Source organism: Megascapheus bottae, chromosome 2, assembly GCF_031878675.1.
Source record: "Megascapheus bottae isolate mThoBot1 chromosome 2, mThoBot2.hap1, whole genome shotgun sequence".
Lineage (NCBI taxonomy): Eukaryota > Metazoa > Chordata > Mammalia > Rodentia > Geomyidae > Megascapheus > Megascapheus bottae.
In genome coordinates this window covers 81,557,226-81,580,968 of record NC_143510.1, presented here as the reverse complement: position 1 = coordinate 81,580,968, position 23,743 = coordinate 81,557,226, and the positions used below count along the sequence as shown (strand labels likewise).

The following is a 23,743-nucleotide window of genomic DNA, read 5'->3' as shown; positions in this document are numbered from 1 at the left end:
AGGGAGGAAAGGAGGAAAAGAAAATGAAAGGGGGGGTGGAATCATTATTCCAAGATACCCTTGTGTTGCAGAATATTCTTGTCACTATAACAAATACTTGTACTAAACAACCTAAAGAAGAAGATTTACTTTGGCTAATTTTGCACATAATCCTGCCCCGTGGACCACTGGTCTGCTGTAACTCAGTACTACTTGGCAAGAACATAATGCAGAGGAAACTCTGCCAGGAAAAGGGTACAGAATACACAAGAGACTTGGATCCCATTAGCTCCTAAGAGAGCCAGGTAGGGGGACAGATCTTTAACATACAAGCCCTTGGGGGCTATTCTAAACAGCAATATCCATTAACTGGTGTAAACTAAGTTAGCTACTTCTGAATAACAAACAACGTAGAAATGGAAAGTCAGGTTGATTTTTTTTTTCTTGAAAATATCGCTTACAAAGTATACAGATTTATAATCAAGGACTTTATCACTATTTATAATAGTGAGAAGAAATGGAAACTACCAAAAACTTCTAACCACTGATCTAAGCACCTTATATGAAATAATACTATTCAGTCACTATTAATCATATTCTCATTGGTAAGGAGATGCAAGACACAGTAAGCCAGGCACCAGTGGCTCATATCTGTAATCTTTAATCCTAGCTACTCAGGAGGCTGAGATCTGAGGATCATGGTTCAAAGCCAGGCAAGGCAGGAAACTCTCTGAGACTTATATCGTATCTCCAACAAACTACTCAAAAAAGCAAGAAGTGGCATTGTGGCTCAAGTGATAGAATGCTTATATTGGGCAAAAAAAAAAAGAGGACACTGTGTTCATAGAACTTCTGTTCACAAATGCCCAGTCAACTTGTAAAAAACCACAGCCAGAACTAATCATTTGCTGGATTTAATCACTGATAATTTAGGGTTTATTGCTTCAACACCCTAGGAAGGATAAAAACCTATAAAAAGCCAGGCTCAGTGGTTCACATCTTTAATCCTAGCTACTCAGAAGGCTGAGATCTGAGGATTGTGGTTCGAAGCCAAACCAAGCACTAAAGTCCACAAAGCTCTTATCTCCAATTAACCACTAGAAAACCAGAAGTGGTGCTGCGGCTCCAGGGGTAGGGCAGTAGCTTTGAGCTGAAGAGCTCAGGGATAACGCCCAGGCACAGAGGTAGGGTGGTTGCATTGAGCTGAAGAGTTCAGGGACAGTGCCCAGGCCCAGAGGTCAAGCCCCATGACTGACAAAAAAAAAAAAGATAAAATAAAAAGTGATTTCAGTGTCCCCTAGGGAACTCAGATCAACATTCCTAATAAGAACATGGACAAAATTATTTTTTTAACTTTCTACTTGGAGGTATTAGAGAGACACCAGAGTAGTGGCTATCTGAACAACTATAAGAACATAAAAACCCAGGGCTGGGAGCATAGCCTAGTAGTGGAGTGCATGAAGTTTGATTCCTCGGTACCACATACTCAGAAAAAGCCAGAAGTAGCACTGTGGCTCAAGTGGCAGAGCACTAGCCTTGAGCAAACGTGCCCAAGAACAGTGCCCAGGCCCTGAGTTCAGGCCCCAGGATTGGCAAAAAGAAAAAAGAAGAATAAAAGATAAAACCCGAGAAGCAAGTTGAATATTTTGAGGCATCCCTCGGGAGCATTTGTTTATTCTGACAAAAAAAAAGAAAAAAAGCAGAGAGAGAGAGAGAGAGAGAGAGAGAGAGAGAGAGAGAGAGAGAGAGAGAGAGAGAGAGAGAGAGACAGACAGACAGACAGACAGAGAGACAGACAGAGAGAGAGACAGAGAGAGAGAGAAAGAAAGAAAGAAAGAAAGAAAGAAAGAAAGAAAGAAAGAAAGAAAAGCAAGCAAGCTCAGTGATGTGGTTGGAACCCAGAAGTTCCTTTATAAGTGGAGATGAATTGGAAGCTCAAGAACCTTTAGGTAGCATGTAGCCAACCTCCAATAGCTCTGGGGCCGAGATTATCTCCACACCCTGAGACTTGCAGGACAAGCAAAGGCCTGGGAAAGGGGAGGAGGAGATTTTAAGCCAAAATGTATTTCTTCAAACTATCTTTCCAATACAACATTTGATTCAATTAAAGAAAACCAGGCCGGATGTGTTGACTCACACCTGTAATCCTAGATCTCAGGAGGCCGAGATCTGAGGATCAAGGTTCAAAGCCAGCTGGGCACTAAAGTCTGTGAGACTCTTATCTCCAATTAACCACTAGAAAACTGAAAGTGGTGCTGTGGCTCCAGGGGTAGGGCAGTAGCCTTGAGCTGAAGAGCTCAGGGACAGCACCCAGGCCCAGAGGGAGTGTGGTCACCTTGAGGTGAAGAGTTCAAGGACAGTGCCCAGGCCCAGAGTCCGAGTCACAGGACAGACCAAAAAAAAAAGTAAAAGAAAAAACCAGGCATAGATACAGCTGGGATTATATAAACAAACCCCAGCAAAATAAAAGAAAATAAATAGAAACACAATCACCTGATCTCCTAAAACTGACACTAAGCACACTTTACAGCAATTAGCTTACTCTGTTGCAGGAGATAAAATATGAGGCTGAACATTTTGGCTGAGAATGGAAAAAAGTTTAAGAAGACAGCATAAATAAAAGAGTCAATTTTTTAAATTCTAGAACTGGAAAGAAAACCAAAATTAAGAACATAATGAATGACATTTCTAGGACATGAGATCTTGTCTGAAAAACAAATCAGAAAATTTACAGAATGACAAACTAAGCATGGTCGCGCACACCTGTAATTTCAGCAGTCCAGAGGCTGAGGCAGGAGGTTGTATCTTCAAAGATCAGGGTGGAGAATTTCCAAATCCAGTGGAAAACATGAATCTTCAGATCAAAAGTTAAATTAATGAACTTTGCAAAGAAGAAAGAGGGCAAGTTTTGTAGCATGAAACTGAAATAGTAGGTTTTGATTTTTATTTGTTGAGTTTAATATCTAGGCAAGTCTAACAACTAGTGTATTGTCTTTTGAATACTGGTTATTTTTTAATACTGATCATTTTTCTCCTGTGCTCATTGTTTGAAAGGGACAATCAACACTTTATTAACCCAAGCATCAAACTCCTTCTCTCCCAAGCTATGTCTCTCAGTGGGCAGGGTAGGGGGTGCTCTAGGAATGCATGTTTGCAGGAAAATGTACAGACTTGTCAAATGTATTTGGTGTTTCAACATAATGCCACTTACACAGAGAAGTGCCTATCGTACCAAATATTTTTTTTAACTTTTTAACAGCATGATCCAGGATCCAGTTTTCTCTATGAGGGCAAAGTAAAGGCAAAATGTGAAATTTATGCAAGTGATACCAACTTAAATTGAGATAAATACAACTTTGTGATGCAACCTACAATAGTATCTAATGAGGGATATATATATTTTTAATTAACATAACATACAACAGCAAAAGCCACTGGCTGCCATAAATTTCTGACTTATTTATTTAGAAAACATCACAATTTTCACAATAAACTTTGTGACTAGTGAAAATAATATCGCATGCTGTCTTTACAGCTCAAACTTTCCCCTCAAAATGTTAAAAGCTGGTAACAATGATGACATTTATTAAGAACTTCTATATGCCAGAAACTGTCCTTGTGCATTCACTCATTAAAGAGATTTAAATATATCTGATAACAAATTATTGAGGATATAATAATATTGTTTAATGGAAAGTCAGACAATTATCTTTTAATCTGAGAATGTTACTTTTAGAAAACACATTACAATTCCACAGGCACAACAAGGGATCAGATACATATGTGAGAGAGATTAGGGGATTAAGGAACGCTTTACTATAATAATAAACTACAAGTAAATCTATAATGGCTTTCCATGATACTAATTGTTTTTGAAAATAGAAATAAAAATGTCAAAACCAAAGGACAGGAAAATAATTTTATCTTTGGGTAACCCTTTATGAGCCAGTCTTACATTTTTAAGTATATTTGGAGCGAATCCACCTTATTACCTGGTAGAATCACAGATGAATTTTTCAATACCAACTACCAGTCTGGTTGCCCAGGATGTAGTCACTCTAGCATTCACTTATACAACTATTGCTATATTATTATGCTTCCTCTGAATATTTCAAACAGAGTTATTTGAAGTACTTTCAACTATAAGGTCAAATTCCTTATTCAGCAGCAGAAAAAGCTAAGATATATGTGTACTTTAAAAATTCACAAGTATTTTACCTAATAAAGTGCATGAACATAACATGCTTCTGAAATCCTCACATGTCTTAAGGATTTAGAAGAATCTGGGACATTATTAAATCACATTCTTGATTATTATAGAAAGGTGCAATGTAAATGCCATGGTGGCCATTGGATTCTTAGAAATTTGGTTATTTGCCTAGTTTATTTTTTCTTTCCTTCTTTCTTTCTCTGATTTGAAACTCTCATGTAGTTAGTCTGTGATGTTTATCAAACAACCATAAATTCATAGAACCTCTTGATTCTTCAAGTAATATAGGATCCTAAAGCTTTTCCAGCTCACACTCTTAAAGAATGCTTGAACCCTCTCTGTTCCATCACCACACATAAGCGCCTCATCCCCACTCCTGCTCAGACAGGGAATGACACACCCATTCTCTTTTCAGTCGTCATTCAGTTACAAATGTCTTTTTTTTTTTTTTTTTTGCCAGTCCTGGGACTGAATTCAGGGCCTGGGCACTGTCCTTGACCTTTATTTTGCTCAAGGCTAGCACTCTGCCACTTAAGCCACAGTGCCACTTCTGGCTTTTTCTATGTATGTGGTACCGTGGTACTGGGAATGGAACCCAGGGCTTCATGCATGCTAGATGAGCACTTGACCACTAAGCCAAACTCCTGGCCACAAATGTCTTTCTTATATTGAGCTATCTTCATTCTAAAACTGCCACTGAGGAAGCTTCACCAATCTCAGCCCTAGCCTTGACAAGATGACTTTGGGCAAGCCAAGCTCTTGTGCTTTAGTCTCCCTTGTTGTAAAGTAAGGATAGCAAATTATATTCTAGGAGTGTGGAGATTGAATAAGGATGCACATAAAGCACCTGGCACAACAGAAAGCTTCTGTGAGCGGCAGCATTCATCAGGAAGAGGAAACCCTCTTTGCACAGCTACCCTGGAAGATACAGTGGCAACTCTCATTTACTCTCCTCAAGCCAAATTGCTATCCTTCGATATTTCTTTGAGCAACATTTTGCACTTGTCTTCCTTATTCTCCTAGTCCTTCCTGTCTGAGTAAATTCCGTTCTTTGAGAGAAGGGTGGATTGCCAATTCAATTTTTAAACACTATAATCAACTCTGTGTGTGTGTGTGTGTGTGTGTGTGTGTGTGTGTGTGTGTGTGTGTGTGTGTGTGTGTGTGCGTGTGTGCTCCTGCGCACGGGCCTGTAATGGAGTTTGAATTCAGGGCCTGGGCACTTTCTCTGAGCTTTTGTGCGCAATGCTAGAGCCTTGACTCAAGGCTACCACTTGAGTCACAGCTCCACTTTTGGCTTTTAGATGATTAATTGGAGATGAGTCTCGTGGACTTTCCTGCCTGGGCTGGCTCAGATCTCAGCCTTCTAATCAGCTGAGGATTACAGGCATAAGCCATCAGTGCCCAGCCTATGATCAACTACTGTTTCAGCTGAAAGCAAATTCCATACATATAAGTGTCACTGCAAGATAGCATTTCTCCTTTCTCTATTGCTGACTGGTTTCCTCTCTTCCTCTGTGACTCCTCAGTTATCCCCATACTTGGCTCTCTGGCAAGCTGGGCTATGGAAAGTAATAGGTATGGTTAGCTTTGTGGTTCCAAGGTAAGGAGATGGAAGACGTGCCCCTCCCACATTAGGATGAGTCTGAGAAATGTCCCTCCTCGTTCTGGTAAGATGTGGGCTCTTCCTCCTCCACAGTGGCTCCTCTCTGTCTGCTCCATTCCTTCTTCCGGACTTCACAATTCTGCATGGTGGCACCATATGACATTTTCTTCCTGGGACTCACAGAAGTCTCATGGTTGAGTTCTGTCTCCTCAGCTAATTCATCCTGGTCAATGATTCCACATTTCTCCTCAGAAAGGTTCTCAGGGTCAGCCCATTCCTGCTGCTCCCCGGAGGCGAAGACTCCATAGAAGATGACACCGCTGTAGTGCACCAGGGCGGCTATGAGAAACACATTCTGCCACTCCTCACGGGTCTAAACGAAAGCGCCAATATTAATGTTTTAGCCCCAGATAGAAATCAGTAGTGTGTCATAAGCTCTAGATCTGATTTCCTGGGAGGACAGATGTCTGACCCCACGTTCAAGACCCATTCAAAAGTTGAACACATAAAAGTTAAAGGCCAGGCAGAATAGTGCATGCTTGAAAGCCAAGCTATGAGGGAGGCATAGATAGGAAGCTCAAGGATGGCCCAGAGAAAAAATGTGTGAGATTCTACCTATCACATAACTAAAAGCAAAACAATAAAAACAAAAGCAAAAAGGACTGCAAGTATGGTGGCTCAGATGGCCCTGAGTTCAAACCCTCAATTACAATTCATACACATTTAAAAAATTTTAAGAGTACATTTTAAGATAAATGTAAAACAGGCACTCTTGGCACATGCCTATAATGCTAATTACTCAGGAGGCTGAGATTTGAAGATCATCCATCAAAGCCAAGTCAGGCAGAAAAGTCCTTGAGACTCCATCTCTAATCAACCAGAAAAATGCCAGACTGGAAGCATTTTGACGTAGAATTCTAGCTGAGCAAGCAATCTGGTGAGTATATTATCCTGAGTTCAAACTTCAGTACAAAAAAAAATACTTAAAATTCACAATATAAAATCACATGCCATACCATTGCACAGGTGTGTTAAATGTACAAATGAGGGCTTTCTCTCACATAGTAGACTAAACCAGCATAATTCCTCATTATTTTAAACACCATGGTTTTCCTTCTTACTTGCTGTTAGACACATAGCAATATCCAGGCCACTAAAGTGTTCAACCTTGGAAGTAATGCTGTGACTCAAAGCGATAGAACAGTGGGCTGGAACGAAAGAGCTCAGGGATAGTGTACAAGTCCCCTGTTCAAGCCCTGCGACTGACAAAATAAAGTATTCAACCTTGAAAGCTATAGCTTATTTATAATCATAGTCTACATGTTTTTTTAAAAAGTAAACCAAAATATATTGGGAACTTGCATTTAAAATTAGAGGGTAATAATACCTTGGGGTTTTTTTTATCATATCATAAAGAAAGAGAACACAGATGTTCTGTCTACGAAATCCCCCCAAATGCCATCATTTTTTCTGTCATAAAGCAAAAACAGTCACATCACCTTTTCTTCTTTAAGAAGGAAGAATTTCTGAAGTTGTATTTATAAGTAATCCAAAAAAGTAAGTAGAAACCCATGATTTTGTTAAGCATCATCAGTCAATAATTCTTATTTAAATAAAGCAACATCCTACCTTTTTTCAGTGATAAATCTACAGAAATCCTAAGGCCTGCAATGGAATTCCCCTCTACCACCCACACTAGCCTAAACACACCAAGTTTGGTTCCATGAGGACTGAGTGCCACAACTTTGAGAGTTCTTAGAAAGGTTATTAATGTCTTGCTTCTTCTCTTCTTAACCAGGAAGTATAACAATACTAATGCTTTTATGCTGGAACACACTAAGCCATCGATAGAAATAGGCTATAAAGTTTAAGCACTTTGAATTATAAAACAATCTTGGGTAATTCATTTATCCTGAATTGATCACCTCAGTTTCTTTTTTGTGTCCCTCAACTGTCTCTATGGCCTTCACCCTTTCCCCCCTAACATTTATTTCCCAGCTTATAAAATGTGGAGTCAAATGACATTAGCCCAGATGCCATCAACAAACAATGCCTTAGTCAGGTATGGTGGTGCCTGACTGTAATTCCAGCATTCAGGAGCATCAGGAATTCCAGGCCAGTCTAGAATACATAAGAGCTTTATCGGTATGATTGTTGTTCTTAATGTACTATGTTATTTCTCTTCTTTTTTTGCCCTTTGGTTAATCTCATGTGGTTACTATATCTGACTTTGTTACCTGGTATATTGTACATTTGTTTATTTGTTTATTGATTGGGAGGGGTAGAGGGAGGTAAACAGGGACAAAAACATGAGGGTTATCAATGTTCAAGAAGTAATGTACCTACTACCTGATGAATGCAACTGTAACCTCTCTATACCTTATCCCAACAATTTTTAAAAAAGCAAAAAAACAGATGTAAATAAACAATGACCTAAAAAGTAGAAAAGAAGGTAGAAAGGAGCAGGAGGAAGAAGCAGAAGAGGAAGAGTTCAAGATTGATAAGGATACAAATTTAAGTTGGGGTAGGGCCTTGAGATCTTGAATTTGCATGGTTCTTCTTTCCTATGCTATTATAGCCCATACCACAAAAAGGAGAGCATTACCTTGTGCTTGGTCATTGCCCCAACGATGAGAGGGCAGACCATTCCAGAGAGGGTCCCCACTCCATTTGAGATCCCCATGAGAATGCTGGCATAGCGGGGGGCGATGTCCAGGTGGTTGACATTAAAACCTACAGTAAAGCCAAAACCTCAAAATCAGAGGGAAGCCCAGAATTCCAAATAACCCTCTGTGAAACATGGCTTACCCCAGCTCTCAGCAATCTCCTCAAGCATGACTGATACTCTCCTGAGACAACCCAGTGGAACTATCTGCACAAAGCAGTATATAATATTCATAAGTGATTGGGGAGATCTATATGGACTTAGAGTTAAAACTACAAAAGAAATACAGTGCTGGAAACCAGGAAAAGGGCAAAGCTACAGAGGTGGCTTAAGGCAAAGGAAACTGCCATTATTGTCCCCGAGGTTTGTTTTAAAGTTACACCTCAGCTTAATTAAGATGCAAGTCTGGGCAAAAGATCTAAATTTCCTCAGTTTCTTAAAAAGCTATAAAATTGAGGCACTCGTTCTCATAAATGTGTTTTAAGAATTAATTTAAGTAACATGTTACATTATGCCAATATTTATGCTTTTTTATTTTTTAGCTTTAATCAATTTATTCATTTATTTAGAGATGGTATTTCACTGTTTTGCCCAAGCCCTAATTCATAGACTCATGATTCTTCTTCTACCTCTTGCATAGCAGAGATTACAGATATGTACCACTAAATCAATCAACCCAAAGAATCTTTGATGTGTAATTAATGACCACCTGTCTTGTTTCCCACTACCTTCCCTAAACCAGTAAAGCCTCTACCATATCGTAATCCCTCAGTGAATAAGCTGTTTTTAGGAATTGTCAAAGTGAGCTACTGATTTTACCATAACTATTTTACCTATGTTTTCCTTTGGCTTTAAAAAAAAATTCCTCTGATCCATAGTCAGACGCGTTATCCATTGCGCCACTGATCTCACTTTGTTACCTGATATATCGGATATATTTGTATTTGGTTATTTGAAATTGGCTAGGGAAGGGGGGAAAACAAGATGAGGGGTGGGGGTGGGGGAGGGAAATGGGGACCAAACATGTGAAAGGGTATCAATGTATGGGAATTAATGCACCATCTATCTGGCAAATATCATGTAACCCTTCTATTAATTACAATAAAAATATATGAAAAAAATCTTCTGTACAAAGAACCTAAAAATAGTTTTGAAAACAATGTCTTCTTCTAATCTGACTCATTAGTTGATTATTTTCCTACTTCCATTTAGGGAGAAATTTTCAGAAAATCTTTTTGGAGGTAATAAATATACCTTTTCTGTTGGATCACAGTGCCAATCAGAATATGAAAGTGCTGCAAAGTAATTGATCTTACTGTGATTTGAATGTGATAAGTGCTTTAGTGGAAAAGAGCTCAAAGATAAGAAGCAATTAATATAATCGGTATTATATTTTGTTACAAAGCCAGTGTTCACATCTGTGTTCGGTTAAAGATATTGTAGGAAATGCCATTTAAGTATGTAGCTGCACAATCTTGGTGTTCAATAGGGAAAAATTACCAATAGATTTCTCAAAGCAGATAAAAAAATTATTCACAAGCTGGGCAGATCTGTCTTTTCTACCTAGGACATTTCTCAAAGCAGCCACCAATTACTCAGCCCTGCATCTATCTCACCTCACCTGTCCTGGTCCTGATGTCTATAATCAGCTCCAAATTGGTGCCAATCTTCCCTGATAACCCTACTTGTCCTTTATGAAGTTTGCACACAGCAGATCCTGAGTAATGACTTCTCCAGGCTTGTAGTCCTTTTCAGAGTGTCACTGTTGAATCAGATCTTTATTCCAGTCTAAGCACTCAGAATACTTGGGCAAGTTAAGTCACCTCTCTGAGCCTCCCTTTCCTCATCAGTAAAACTGATGTAGCAATGTCCTTTCCACAAGATGGCAATGAGGATAAAGTGAGATCATAGTTTGAAAGTGGCAAGATAAAGTAAGTGCTTTTAAAAGGCAGATCGTACCCTGAGAGTACTGGGTACCTATCCTTCTGCTTGTGACTTAATTGGCAATCCAGGAGAAAGGAAGCAATATGAACTGGAATGATCCCGTATCTCCAGGAACAGGATATGAATCTCTTTTGCCTCACAGAGTTATCCAGGGAGGAAAGGCGTTCCTTAACATCCTCCTGGAGGCAAGTCATAATTGATCTCTCCTCACCATTCAACATGTGGACTGTCCCCCACATGGTAACAGCTGTCTATAATCCCACCACTCATGAGGCAGACTGGAAGAGCACAAGTTCTATGCCAACCTGAGCTCTATAGTAAGTTCAAGACCTGGCTGAGAGATACCTGTTGAGATTTTTGTCTCAAAAACTCAAGGGTTGGATATGTAATTCAGTGGTAGAATGCACATATAAGGCAATAAATTCAATTCCCAGTAAACACACACACACACACACACAGACACACACACACACACACACACACACACACACACAATAGTATCACTCGGCAGAGCTTGTTAGAAATGCAGAAGCTCAGAATCTACACTGAACCACTAAACAGAATCTGCCCTGGTGACCAGCTCGAGTTATTTCTCTTATAATAAGTAATCGAGAAAGGTCTCGAATCCACTTCTATGAACTTCCAAATCCAACTTCTTACCTGTAAGCTACTTTGAAAATAGACATTTTTCCCTCCTAAAAGGAATAAATAGCCAGGGTCCAGTGGCTCTGGAATCCTAGCTACTCAGGAGGCTGAGATCTGAGGATGGTGGTTTCAAGCCAGCCCGGGCAGGAAGGTCCATGAGACTCTTACCTTCAGTTCATCCTCTAACAGCCAGAAGTTTAGCTGCAGTGTAAGTGGTAGAACACTAGCCTTGAGCGAAAAAGCTAAGTGACAGTGCCAGGCCCTGAGTTCCATCAAGTTCTAGGACTAGCAAACTACTACAAGCAGGGTCTTGTCTTTCCTTCCCAGTAATATATGATAAACTATAGACAAGATTCAGAAACACAAGAATGCTTTACCTGAAATAGCAAAGCCACTAAATCCTACAGCAAGCACCAGAAAGGAGATAGCCACCCCTTTGGTGTGGGAAAAACCAACCACCAGGAGCAAGGTGGCCTCCATGCCAAAACCTGCAAATAGAAAGAGAAGAGGGCAATGTTATTCTCAGATCGGTCAGCCCAATGTTGTTTATCAAGTAAGCAGCCATCTTTCTCCTGTCCTAAATTGATACAATCTGAGACAGTACTTACAAGGTTACCCAGGTGCTTCAGGGCTACACGACTATGTTCATATTACCAGGATGTTCTGTGATCTTTCTAACTAGTATTAGAAATACCAAATGGTCCCAGTCTGTTCCAGCAAGGCTTCCAGCATGAGGAATGCGATCAGTTAATCCAGAGATGGTTGCTCTTTCCATTTCTAAAGACTAAAACTCTCACATAAAGCCAGGTATTGGTGGCTCATGGTTGTAATCGTACCTACTCAGGAAACTAAAGATTGGAGGATCAGATTTGAAGCTAGCCCAGGGACAGTGACCAGGCCATGAGTTCAAGCTCCAGAAAGAGAAAGAAGGAAAGAAAGAAGAAAGAAAGAAAGAAAGAAAGAAAGAAAGAAAGAAAGAAAGAAAGAAAGAAAGAAAGAAAGAAAGAAAGAAAGGGAGGGAGGGAAGAAGGAAGGAAGAAGGGAAGGAGGGAAGGAGGGAAGGGAGGAAAGGAACTTTCACATAAAACATAACCTCTCACATAAAAACAACCTAACGTTCCTCTAATACTAACTGCTGAAAGCAGCCAGATAGCTGTAGTGATCACCTGAAACAAAACACAGTATCTTACTGCTTGGAAAGCATAAGAGAAAATTCTGCCCTTTTATAAGTTCACCAAGTTCTCAGGCCTCTTTTTTTTAATGGGATAACTGCACAAAACAGAAGGACAAAAGTATTTTCTGTCCCTTTCATTCATAACAAGTCAATCTAACACAATAAAATATGATGACAAAATTATGAATAAGTTTCTTCTCACCAAAAAAAGAAAGGAGGGAAGACAGAAGAAAGGAAGAGAGAGAAAAAAGAAAGAACGAAGGAAAGAAGGGAGGAAGGAAGGAAGGAAGGAAGAAAAGAAGGAAGGAAGGAAGGGAGGGAGGGAGGAAGGAAAAGAAGTTCAACTAACAGCAGGCAGAATGATGGTATAAACACTATTTGCAGTATGTGAAGTGAGGGCAGAGGGGATAATTTGCAGGGTTCTATTTTGGAGACTGTGTGCTGAGTCCAGCTATCTCTGTGTGATTGAACTACAGTTAGCTCTAAGACTACATGCCAGATTAAGTCTTAGTTCTCCTTAATTCACTCCTAAAAAGCCAAAGCAAACCAATCACCAAGTTCTTTCTTTTTCTTCTTTAGGTTAGGGCCTAGGTTTAGACCCCAAACCATAGGCTCAGACATAGCTGACTTCAGATCCACTCAGAATCACTATTGTGTGACCTAGGAGAAATCATATCACCTTTCCAATTCCTCACCTAAAAGCATAAAGGTTAGGTGCCAGTAGTTCATGCCTTTAATCCTAGCTACTCAAGAAACTGAGTATCATGAATTCAACGCTAATCCAGACTACATAGTAAGAACCTATCTAAATAATAGTAATAATAATAAACCAAAATAGTAGTAGTAATAGGCCTAAATGGTTCCTGCTGACAGTTAAAAATTTGCAAATACGACTGTGTGTTTTAAGAGATTAAGGATAAAATGTAAACCCAGGTAGCCAATGCATCCTCAAATGAACCTAAAAGAAACGTTTGTAGAATTTTTAAACCTAAGAAAACTCATTTCATATTTAAAACAGTTTGAAGCTCACACAGGCAACTGATTCAACAAGATTGTTTTTCTGTCTTTTTCTTTTTTACTTTAGTCATACTTCACACATACTCTAGCAAGGCACTCAAGAATATGACATTTGTCTTCAAGGATCTTGGAGCTGTGCCTACAGAATATCATGTCTTAAGGTGATGCATTTGTGCTAAATGTTGGTAAACTCCTAGATTCCTGGACTATGGGAAGAAAAGAAGGATGTGATAGGACACGTGTGATTCTCCTCAGATGACAAGTGTCCTCTATATTTGTTCTTATGAAATGGGAAGTTCCCTAGATCATCGGTATGGCTTTGCCTCAACTTGCTGGTTTAGAAATACATAACTTTAGCCACTGAATAGCAGGCATTTATTGAATGCTTCATTTGGAAAACTTCTGGTATTTTTGTTTGGTTTTGCTTTGTTTGCTTTCCTTTGCTTTGCTTTCCTATATAGCCTAGGCTGGCCTCAAACTCAAAATCCTCCTCTCTTACTCTCCCCAGTGGGGACTACAAGCATGTATAATAATGTCTGGTTATTATTCTAGATCATTAGTCACACTGTATTTCCATGATGATGTAGGATCAGATTGTACCTGCTCCTGAATCTCCCCCTTTATATTCTTTACTTCCAAATAGATTTGACTTATCTAATTTGGAGTGAGAGCAATGAGTAACTAAGAGCTCTGGCAATGGGATCAGTCAATCCTCACGTCTTATACAGGATCAGCATTTGTCTGTAAACTACATCTAGAAATAGCACCTCTTCTACATGATAATTCTGTGGGTTAAATTAAATAATGTATGTAAAGAACTTAGTTAAGGTTGGACACAGACAGCACTCAGTAAATACAAATTTAAAAAGGAAAATAAATGAGTTAGGAAGAAAAGGAAGAGGTTAGAAAAGGTAAACTGCCATGAATACTATGGGAGTTTATAACTAATTACACCTTCCTCATTTAAGAAATTGCCTTTCACTGCGTCGTTATGAAATAAAGCAGGAACTACCCAAAGCAGGGGAGTGGTTGTATGAATTTGTGTGTGTGCGTGTGTGTTTGCATGCACTACCCATGCACAGCATAGAAGAAATGTAGAGAAGATAGACAAAATGCTTTTCTTCTGTGCCTCTTCAAATTATACATATGTGCAGAACAGGAGAAAAAAGGAAATAAAGTACACAAACAATAAATATGGCTGAGTGTAGGCAACTCATGCCTGCAATCCTAGCTCCTTAGGGAACTGATATCTGAGGATTGTGGTTCAAAGCCAGCCTGAGTGGGAAAGTCTGTGAGATTCTAATGTCCAATCAACTACCAAAAAGTTGGAAGTGGAGCTGTGGCTCAAGAGGTAAAGTGTTAGTCTTGAACAACCAAAAAAACCCCTCAGGGATAGTACCCAGATGCTGAGTTCAATCCTAGGATCAGCAAATAATAATAATAATAATAATAATAATAATAATAATAATAAAGAAGGAGGAGGAGAAGGAGAAGGAGAAGAAGGAGGAGGAGGAGGAGGAGGAGGAGGAAGAAGAAGAAGAAGAAGAAGAAGAAGAAGGAGAAGGAGGAGAAGGAGAAGGAGAAGGAGAAGAAGAAGAAGAAGGAGAAGGAGAAGGAGAAGGAGAAGGAGAAGAAGAAGAAGAAGAATGATGCATGGAAAAGATAAGCAATAAACAGATATATAACTGGAAGTCATTTTATTTGGGCTTGAGGATAGATAGAAGAAAGATTTCTTGGGTTTTAAGTGTGTCCTGATTTATTAAACTGTACTGCCTTGGGTTAAGTTGGGTATAGGCTGATGCCAGGAGTCTAATATAACAGATAAGCTGGGAAGATGGACTTAGGGGTCTTCAAGATGTGTTCCAATAAATATATCCCGCCTCTAAAGCATGTTCTGAGGCTCTTCTACACTCATTCTATAAAAGCCACAATGCCTCTGAAGTCCACCATACCTCCACAGTTCATGATCTTCCTGACTGCAGTTGTGGTCAAAATTTTCCTGCTTCTTAAATAATCAGCCAGTTGTCCTCCAATGGGCACAACGATTGTCATCACCATGTGAGGAACGGCTGACAGAAGACCCACCTGGAGGAAAAGAAACAGTGAGCCATCTTTCTTGTCTCCTTACTTTGTAGCTTCATACTTCCCTGCTCGCCCCTAGGCCAAAGCCGTGGGTCACTGCTAAATGTAATCATCTATAATGGCCTCAAGGAGATCTGGATTTTCTGATGAAGGATCAGTGAGTGAATGATGTTCAGCTTAGACGTATCTGTCTCCTCCACCAGACTGGAAGTTCCCAGAGATGACTTTCACTAATCACAGAAGCCCCAAACACAAGCAGCATGTGGAGAGTACAGAATTTGGCCCAGCGTGCTCACTGCTGGCCACCAGCATCGTGTGGCTACGATCCCTTCTGACAGTCTCTGCAGCTGTTCTGACATCTACCTCTAGTCTACTGTTCTTGCCCTAAGAAGACGGAGGTTTCATTCTCTTATGATGAGAGTTCATGTTTCCTCATTGTGAAAGCCTGTCTTCCTCAAACACATTGACCTGACAGCCATGGCTGGGAATGTTAAAGGAGTTCTTTCTGAGCCATCATACACAATGGTTAATTCTATAACCTGCATTGTGGAGTGAGGAGTTGTCTAAAGACTGAACTTTAAGGTTCTTTAAACTACTCAATAAGTAATTTGTAAGGAAGGCAAAAGCCTACACTATCAAAGCTTGTTTTTTTTTTCCTTTCATACACAGTCTTTGTACAAACTTTAAAAAATACTTTAAGGTGAAGTAAGCCAGACTCAAAGGAACATAGGCTCAATGGTTTCCCTCATTTGTCATAATCAGTAGGAACCTTGGGCTCTCCTAGCAGGGATTCACAATAGAACAAAACCTAGATACATAAGACCATATAGAATGACACTAAATGAAAGGACCTCCAGGATATAGAAACAAAAGCCATATAATGAGTGATTGTTGTCCTTGATGTACTATATTATCTCTCATCTCTTTTACTGTCCCTTGGTTATCTCATATTGTTACAATATTTCACCTTGTTATCTGATATATTTTATATATGCTTAATTGGTTGTTTGAAAGAGGAGAGGGAAGAGGGGAAATCAAGTTGTGAGGGGGGATGGGGGAAGGAAATGGGAAACAGGACATGAAAAAGGGTATCAATATTTGTGAAGTAATATACCTTCTATCTGATGAATATAATGTAACCTTTCTATTAATTACAATAAAAATATATGGAAAAAAATAATTTAAGGGCTGGGAGTTTGGCCTACCCATAGAGTGCTTGCCTACCATGCACGAAGACCAGGTTGGATTCCTCAGTACCACATGCATAGAAAAAGCTGGAAGCGGTGCTGTGGCTCAAGTGGTAGAGCACTAGCCTTGAGGAAAGCCCAAGAACAGTGTTCAGGCCCTGAGTTCAAGCCCAGGACTGACAAAAAATACCTTAAAATTGGGTATAATTTAAATTTTTAGAAATAGCTTAATGAAGCTTTGATAAGAAAAATGAGAGAGCTATTATACTTTGCAGAGAATATTGTACTTTTCTGAAAAGAGGCTATTAGGTGTCATAGAACTATTATGAATTATTAAAAGCTATTTATTTCATTATATAAAGATATTCTTGGCATATAATGTATATATAAGCTTATATGCTATAAATATGTATATAACATATAATACAAATAAATATAATAAATCATGTGATACTTAAACATAATGTAATAAACACTGTATTATAGGATTATATAACATATGATTATATGTTTATTTCAAGAAAGCTAAAGTTCAAGAATATTTAAAACATCTTTGTGTTTACCTTACTTATTGCAAATCCAAAGACCTCTTCAAAATAAGCAGGTTGACTTATTAAGAGTAAATAAAAGGTCCAGCTTCGGCAAAAATTTGCCACAATGATTGCATAAACTGGCAATGATGTAAAAAATCTTTTCCATGGTGTATGAAATTTCTAGGGAGTAAAAAGAATGCCATGAGATTTTTTTCAGTAAAAACATTGACTTTTTTTAAAGAAAATAACACCATCACTGAGAGAGATACCCCAAGAAAAAAAATGCAAACCCTTTATCCCTCCATTTATACTTACACTTAGACTAACCAAGTTGGTTCCTTCCCCTATGCTTGTCTCTATATAAGTCTTCTCCTCACTGGAGATGGTCGGATGCACTGCTGGACATTCATAGGCCTGTAACAGCCAGAACATGTACCAAATAATCCCAAACATACCTGCAGTTTAAAAAAAAAAAAACAACAAACAACGAAAACCAGGATGATAATGTCTCACTTTCTTTCATCTCTAAATTTTTCACTTTGTGTGATATTCCCAAACAGTGGTCTGTTTCAGTTGGGACATAGAATTATGTTGAATTTCCTGTTGTTATGAACTAGAATTTAAAGGAAGATAATGTTCTACTCATTTAAAACAATAGGCTCTAATATAAATATTAAATCAACCACAAGTAGACAAGGGTTGCATTTACAAAATAATCTTGTCTTTGTGATAACAGTTTTCAGAGGACAAACTCACAACCAGACCTTTGTACAATAGAATACCATCTCTATGCCTCACTTTGTGAACTGGTAAAGTCAGATCACTCACCGTAAATATAAAAGACGGAAGCCCAACCAATGTACTGCACCAGCACCCCAGCCAAAGGCATAGCCACCACTGCCCCTGCATAGGAACCTGCAGAGAAGAAAAGAGGAATAGAAATTGGCCCACTGGCATACAAGCCTTCTAAAACCATAGTGAGTTCATGTGGCACTGGAGGCTCACCCTTACAGTCCTAGCTACTCAGGAGCCTGAGATCTGAGAATAGGGGTTCAAAGCCAGCTCAGGCACAAAAGTCCAAGAGATGCTTATCTCCAATTAACCACCAAAAAACAGGAAGTGGTGCCATGGTTCAAGTGGCAGAGTGCTATCCTTGAGCTAAAGAGATCAAGAACAATGCCCAGGCCCAGAGTTCAACCCCCTATGCCCCCTCCAAAAAAAGAACAAATCAGAACTGAGTCCAAACCAAACTATCTGAATGAGAATAATCAGGAAAGCTCCCAGTACATCTTAAAACAAAGCTCAAAGTAGAAGCTCACCAACATGCCCTTTCATTCTACCTGAGGAGCATCCAGATGTTAGACAAAGATTTCAAGTACCATAACTTGGAAAGATATGAGAGAACAAGTGGAGAAAATGTAAAAAAAAAAAATGGATGACCCAATATTGGGTGACAAAGATCACAAGTGAAGGAACCTATGGAATTTAGTGTTTAGAGCTCATAGATCAAAGGATTAGTACTACTGAAAGGATTATGCACGGCAGCAGCTTGATTATTTTTAAAATAATTAATCAGGAACTGAATTACAGGAAAACACAAGGAACTGTTTTCTCCATCTATTTCCTAAATATGCATCCTTTTATTTCTAGTAAATAAAAATTACACAGGGCTACTATCTTAGATAAGATTCTTGCACTGATTCCCAACAGACCAGACTAAAACTCAAACTGTGGTCAGTTATGTGTAAGTTCCACAAAAACTGAGCTGTTTGCCTCACTTTTCAAGAATACAGGTATATCAGTAGACTTCCCTCTATCTTATTCCTTACACACAAAAACTTACCAATCAGTTATTTTTCTTTTGCTCTGTCTTTGTCCCTGGTACCATACAAGGAAAAGTAACTTCAAAATGAGCAATTGGCTTTATATTCTGTTTCTTTTTTCTGTATTCCTGTCTCTTTCTGTTTGTTCTATCCTATCCTATTTATTTTTTTCCAAATAAGATTACCATTTTATTTCTTTACTTTTCAAGTATAGGGCTTGAATTCAGAACAGGGCACTGTCACTCTTTGTTAGCACTTTACCATTTGAGCCATAGCACCAGGTGCAGTTTTTTGTGTGGTAAATTGGATATAAGAGTCTCATGGGGACTTTTCTGCCCAGAATCCTTAGATTTCAGTCTCCTTAGATCTCAGTCTCCTGAGTAACTAGGATTACAGGTGTGAACCACTGGCACCCAGCTCGTTCCATTTTTTTATGTATTATATTTTATGAAATGAACTGTTGTGGGTTCTCCAACTGAAAACAAGTCCAGTTGCTAGGTGTGGTAGTGCACATTTGTCATCCTTCCTGCTCAGAAGGTAGAGACAGGAAACTAGCAGGTCAAAACTCACTTAAAACCCAATCTCAAAAACAAAGGAAACAAAATAAAATTACAACAAAAGCTAATGCTGTAGTTCAAGTGGCAGGGCCCTGAGTTCAATCCTCCAGTTAAAAAGAAAAGAGAGAGGGAGGGAGGGAGTCAAGGAAGAAAGGAGGAAAGAAGGGAGCAAGGGAGAGAGAGAGGGGGAGAGAGGGAGGGAGGAGGGAGGGAGAAAAGATCAATTAAGGTTTTTAAGTTGTAATTGTATTCTTTGATATTTCTTGCTTTGTAAATACTTACCCTTATGCAGAAGATGTTACTCTTGTCTAGACAAGATAATAAGATCAAGAGGCAGTGACCTGGCCTCTCTGTCTTCTGTAGCTATAGGATATCTAGTAGGGAAACACAAACCCTGCTGAACTCCCAATAAATCTTAACTGAAATGAAACGTTAACATCAAAAACTTCTTCTTGGCTATTGGTAATTAAACTGTGGCTTCAGAAATGAAGCATGAAAGGAAATTCTGCATTCTATGATCCAATGTTAAGGGTAGACTTGAGGCAAGAAAAACATTGGGAGTTTGGCCTAGCAGTAGAGTGCTTGCCTAGCATGCATAAAGACCAGGGTTAGATTCCTTGGTACCACATACATAGAAAAAGCCAAAAGCAGTGCTGTGGTTCAAGTGGTAGAGCCCTAGCCTTGAGAAAGCCCAAGACAGTGCGTAGGCCCTGAGTTCAAGCCCCAGGATTGGCAAAAAAAGAAAAAAAATAGGGGAATCATCCAGAGAAATAGATGAAATCACATCTTTCTAAAACTAGGCCTGCCCCCAAGAAAGATATGGCCTTGGATCTGAGATTTGAACCTAACATCTGAGGAAGTTGATTCAGAGATAAGATAGGAATGAAATATTTATCACCTTAGGGATTAGTTTGAGGGCAAACTAATTTTATCTGTGAAGTTGCTTTGTAAGCTAGCTATAAAGATTTACATGAATGCCAACCGTTACTGCTATATCATAACTCAGAATAACAAGGCACCCTTCTTGGGACCTCAGAATTACTTAAGTAATCAGGGTATATCTTAGTAAAGAGCTTCAGATCAACTCTGTTGTGTATGGAGAAAATGATCTGCCAGCCAAATTTCCTGGAAGGGGACATGGGAAAGAAATGTGGCTTAGGTGATGTAGGAATCTGCCTGGAACAGAGAAGATGAAAGCTAATCAGCCCACAACAAAGGAGATGCTTTTTTTTCTCTTTTTTTCTTTTTTGGTCCATTGTGGGGCTTGAACTCTGGGCCTGGGTGCTGTCCCTGAGCTCTTCAGCTCAAGGCTACCACTGTACCCCTTGAGCTACAGTCCCACTTCCACTTTTCTAGTGGTTAATTGGAGATAAGAGTCTCAGGTCCTTCTGTGCCTGGGCTGGCTTTGAACCTGGATCCTCAGATCTCAGCCTCCTGAGTAGCAGGATTACAGGCGTGAGCCACCAGTGCCTGACCTCTGCACCTAAACTTTTAATTATCCTATTTACCTGATAAGGTAGTTACCATGTTAGCCATATGTTACAGGAAAGGGCAAGTAAATGATTTGAGGTGACTGAGGAATAAGGCCATGTTTTCCTTAGAAGAACTCAGGTTTGTGAGAGTCCCTTGCACTACAATAATTCAGTCCTGCCTCCTTCACCACAAAAATGACAACAGTGCCTCATTGTAAGAAGCATTCTTCCAGTCAGGTCTATTGATGCATATCTGCAGGTGTGGAAGAGCAGCTAAGCTAGGAGTGGGAAAGAGTCCGAAGTTCTAGCTTCACGAGGCATGAGAATTTACTTTTTCCTTCCCAAGCCTCAGTTTCTTCAACTGTAAAACAATATGGTGTGACTAAGTGATTTATGGAGTCCTCTTCTCACACCAATATCTTTTCAGATTAAGATCTGATTAGCTCCCAAGCTAGGGCTTCCTTCTGATGGAAGGCATTTACTTGGACTGGTCTTTGAGCTGAGGCCACTCCTTAGCTGAGACATGTAATAAGGCATGTGACCTTGATCGTGTAACTTTTCCTTGAGAGTCAACCTTTTCTTAAATCAGTCCTTTTAGAGCTATAAAAACATAATATGGATTGGGAGTGTCCATTAGGCATTCTCAGTTTGCTGGCAAGTCAAAATGAAAGGCCCTACAAATAAACCATCCAGAGAAAATAAGGCCAAGGATCTAACAGCCCATATTCAGCAGGCAGTCTTAAACTCTCCTAGAGTTGGTATGAGCTCAGTCATATCGAGGGGGATATTTTGGCTGAAAAAAAAAGGTTTTTCAGAGAGGAGAGGCTAAAGACATTTTGGCTGTGCATACAATTCTCAACTAGGCACAAAAGCAGGGAACATTTCATAACAAATCCCCAGGAATATTTCTGGTTATTGTCAGTGGTATTGTTTAAGGGCTGGTGGGTGGCTAAATTGGTAGAGCAACTCTCTAGCAAGCCCAAAGCCCTAAGTTCAAACCCCAGCATCACCAAAAATAAAAATAAAGGAGAGAATAACAAAGAAGGAAATTAAAACACAGAAATGAGGAGGAAGATTTATAAGTGAGGGCCAGGAATTGTGGCCTAGTGGTAGAGGGCTTGCCCAACATGCACAAAGCCCTGAGTTTGATTCCTGGGTACAATATACAAAGAAAAAGCCAGAAGTGGTGCTATGGCACAAGTGGTAGAGCACTAGCCTTGAGAAAGCTCAAGGACAGTGCCCAGGCCCTGAGTTCAAGCCCCGGGATTGGCAAAAAAAAAAAAAAGTATAGGTAAGCTGGCCTCAGAAAAGACATGCCAGGCCAGGCAGGTGGCTAACACTTGTAATCCTAGCTACTTAGGAGGGTGAGATCTGAGGATCAAGGTTCAAAGCCAGTCCAGGCACTAAAGAATGAGAGACTCTTATTTCCAAATAGCAACTAGAAAACGGGAAGCAGTGCTGTGGCTCCAGGGGTAGGGCGGTAGCCTTGAGCTGAAATGGTCAAGGACAGTGCCCAGACCCAGAGTTCAAGCCCCATGACCCACAAAAAGAAAAGAAATGACATCCCATGCCATCCTCATAAATGAGAACTATGAAGAGAGGCAGAGTAAGGTGACATGAGTATAAGATTTCCTCCAAAAATCATTTCTCTACAGAGATGCCCATTTGAACAGCTATTCAACTCTCCAAACCACCTTCACAATAGCTGATGAATCTTCCTTAGCAAGGAAGAGGAATAATAACATGATTAAGAATAAATTCTTTCGTTATGAAAAATATAAAAGCAATCATTTGTGATCATGCTATGAAAATATTGGCCTACATGGACAAAGACATGAAATGAAAACTCAGAGATTTCCCAAGACCAGCTCTTCAAGAACTGAAACTGACAAAAATAAATAAAGATTCTTTTTCAGGCAGAACTTACTTTTAAAAACTCATATTATTTCTTTCATGACTGTACTATAATGCGTCACTAAAGATAATAGTGTAAAAGATAATGGGACAAATCCAATCCTAACAGCCCAGACCACGTTCTGACTTTTAGAGTCTAAAGCACATTTATGTTCAGGGAACCTTTGCTCTATGAAAACATTTTAAAATGCAGTTTACAGCTTACAATGTCTTCTTTTTGTTCTTATTTTTGTTTGACAATACTGGGACTTGAAGCTCAATGCCTGGCACTTGTTAATAAGCAAGCTCCCTACCACTTGAGCTATGCCCCCAGCCTTTTTTAGCTTTTCAGATACGGTTTCTCACTTTTGCTCAAGTCAGTCTCAGCACCTATCCTTCTTCTTTTTTTTTTTTTTTTTTTTTGCCAGTCCTGGGCTTGAGCTCAGGGTCTGAGCACTGTCCTTGGACTTTCTCAAGGCTAGAGCTCTGCCACTTGAGCCTCAGCACCACTTCTGGCTTTTTTCTATGTATGAGGTACCGAGGAATCGAACCCGGGTCTTCATGCATGCTAGGCAAGCACTTTAACCACTAGGCCAAACTCCCAGCCCCTATCCTCCTTCTTTCTGTGTTTCCTAAGTAATTAGTACCTCAACAGTACACAACCTCTCCTGGCCTGTTAACAAGATGAAGTTACACTTTTTAGAAAGGCTAGCCTCAAACCAGACACGTTCCTTTCTCTACCCTCCAAACATCCAGAATGGCAAGCAGGGACCTCTACATGTGGCTATGTTATTGTGTTTCTTACGTTAGCAAAATTTGGAGACCCAGGAATTAAAATTGCATCACTTCTTGGGAGCCACAAATGTACTTTGAGTAAGATGTAAAGTTGTTACAGTATGAATTTAAATATCTTTGTGCTGATGTCCATATGCTAGTAGTAAGAGAAGTGCCATATCAAG

General features: G+C 39.5%; 1 protein-coding gene across 2 annotated transcripts in view; it reads right to left on the bottom strand.

Moving 5' to 3' along the window:
- Nucleotides 1-5,820: 5,820 nt before the first annotated feature.
- Slc17a8 (solute carrier family 17 member 8) overlaps nt 5,821-23,743 on the bottom strand; it is a 35,688-nt gene continuing 17,765 nt past the window's right edge. The window contains exons 6-12 of one of the 2 annotated variants that reach the window (XM_090357732.1): nt 17,868-17,954; nt 17,355-17,494; nt 17,070-17,219; nt 15,190-15,322; nt 11,424-11,534; nt 8,398-8,525; nt 5,821-6,165 (exon numbers count right to left, since the gene is read on the bottom strand). In XM_090357732.1, the coding sequence (XP_090213858.1) occupies nt 5,821-6,165; nt 8,398-8,525; nt 11,424-11,534; nt 15,190-15,322; nt 17,070-17,219; nt 17,355-17,494; nt 17,868-17,954 (1,094 nt within the window). The remainder of the gene's footprint in view (nt 6,166-8,397; nt 8,526-11,423; nt 11,535-15,189; nt 15,323-17,069; nt 17,220-17,354; nt 17,495-17,867; nt 17,955-23,743) is intronic. The other variant, XM_090357741.1, reaches the window with a different exon arrangement.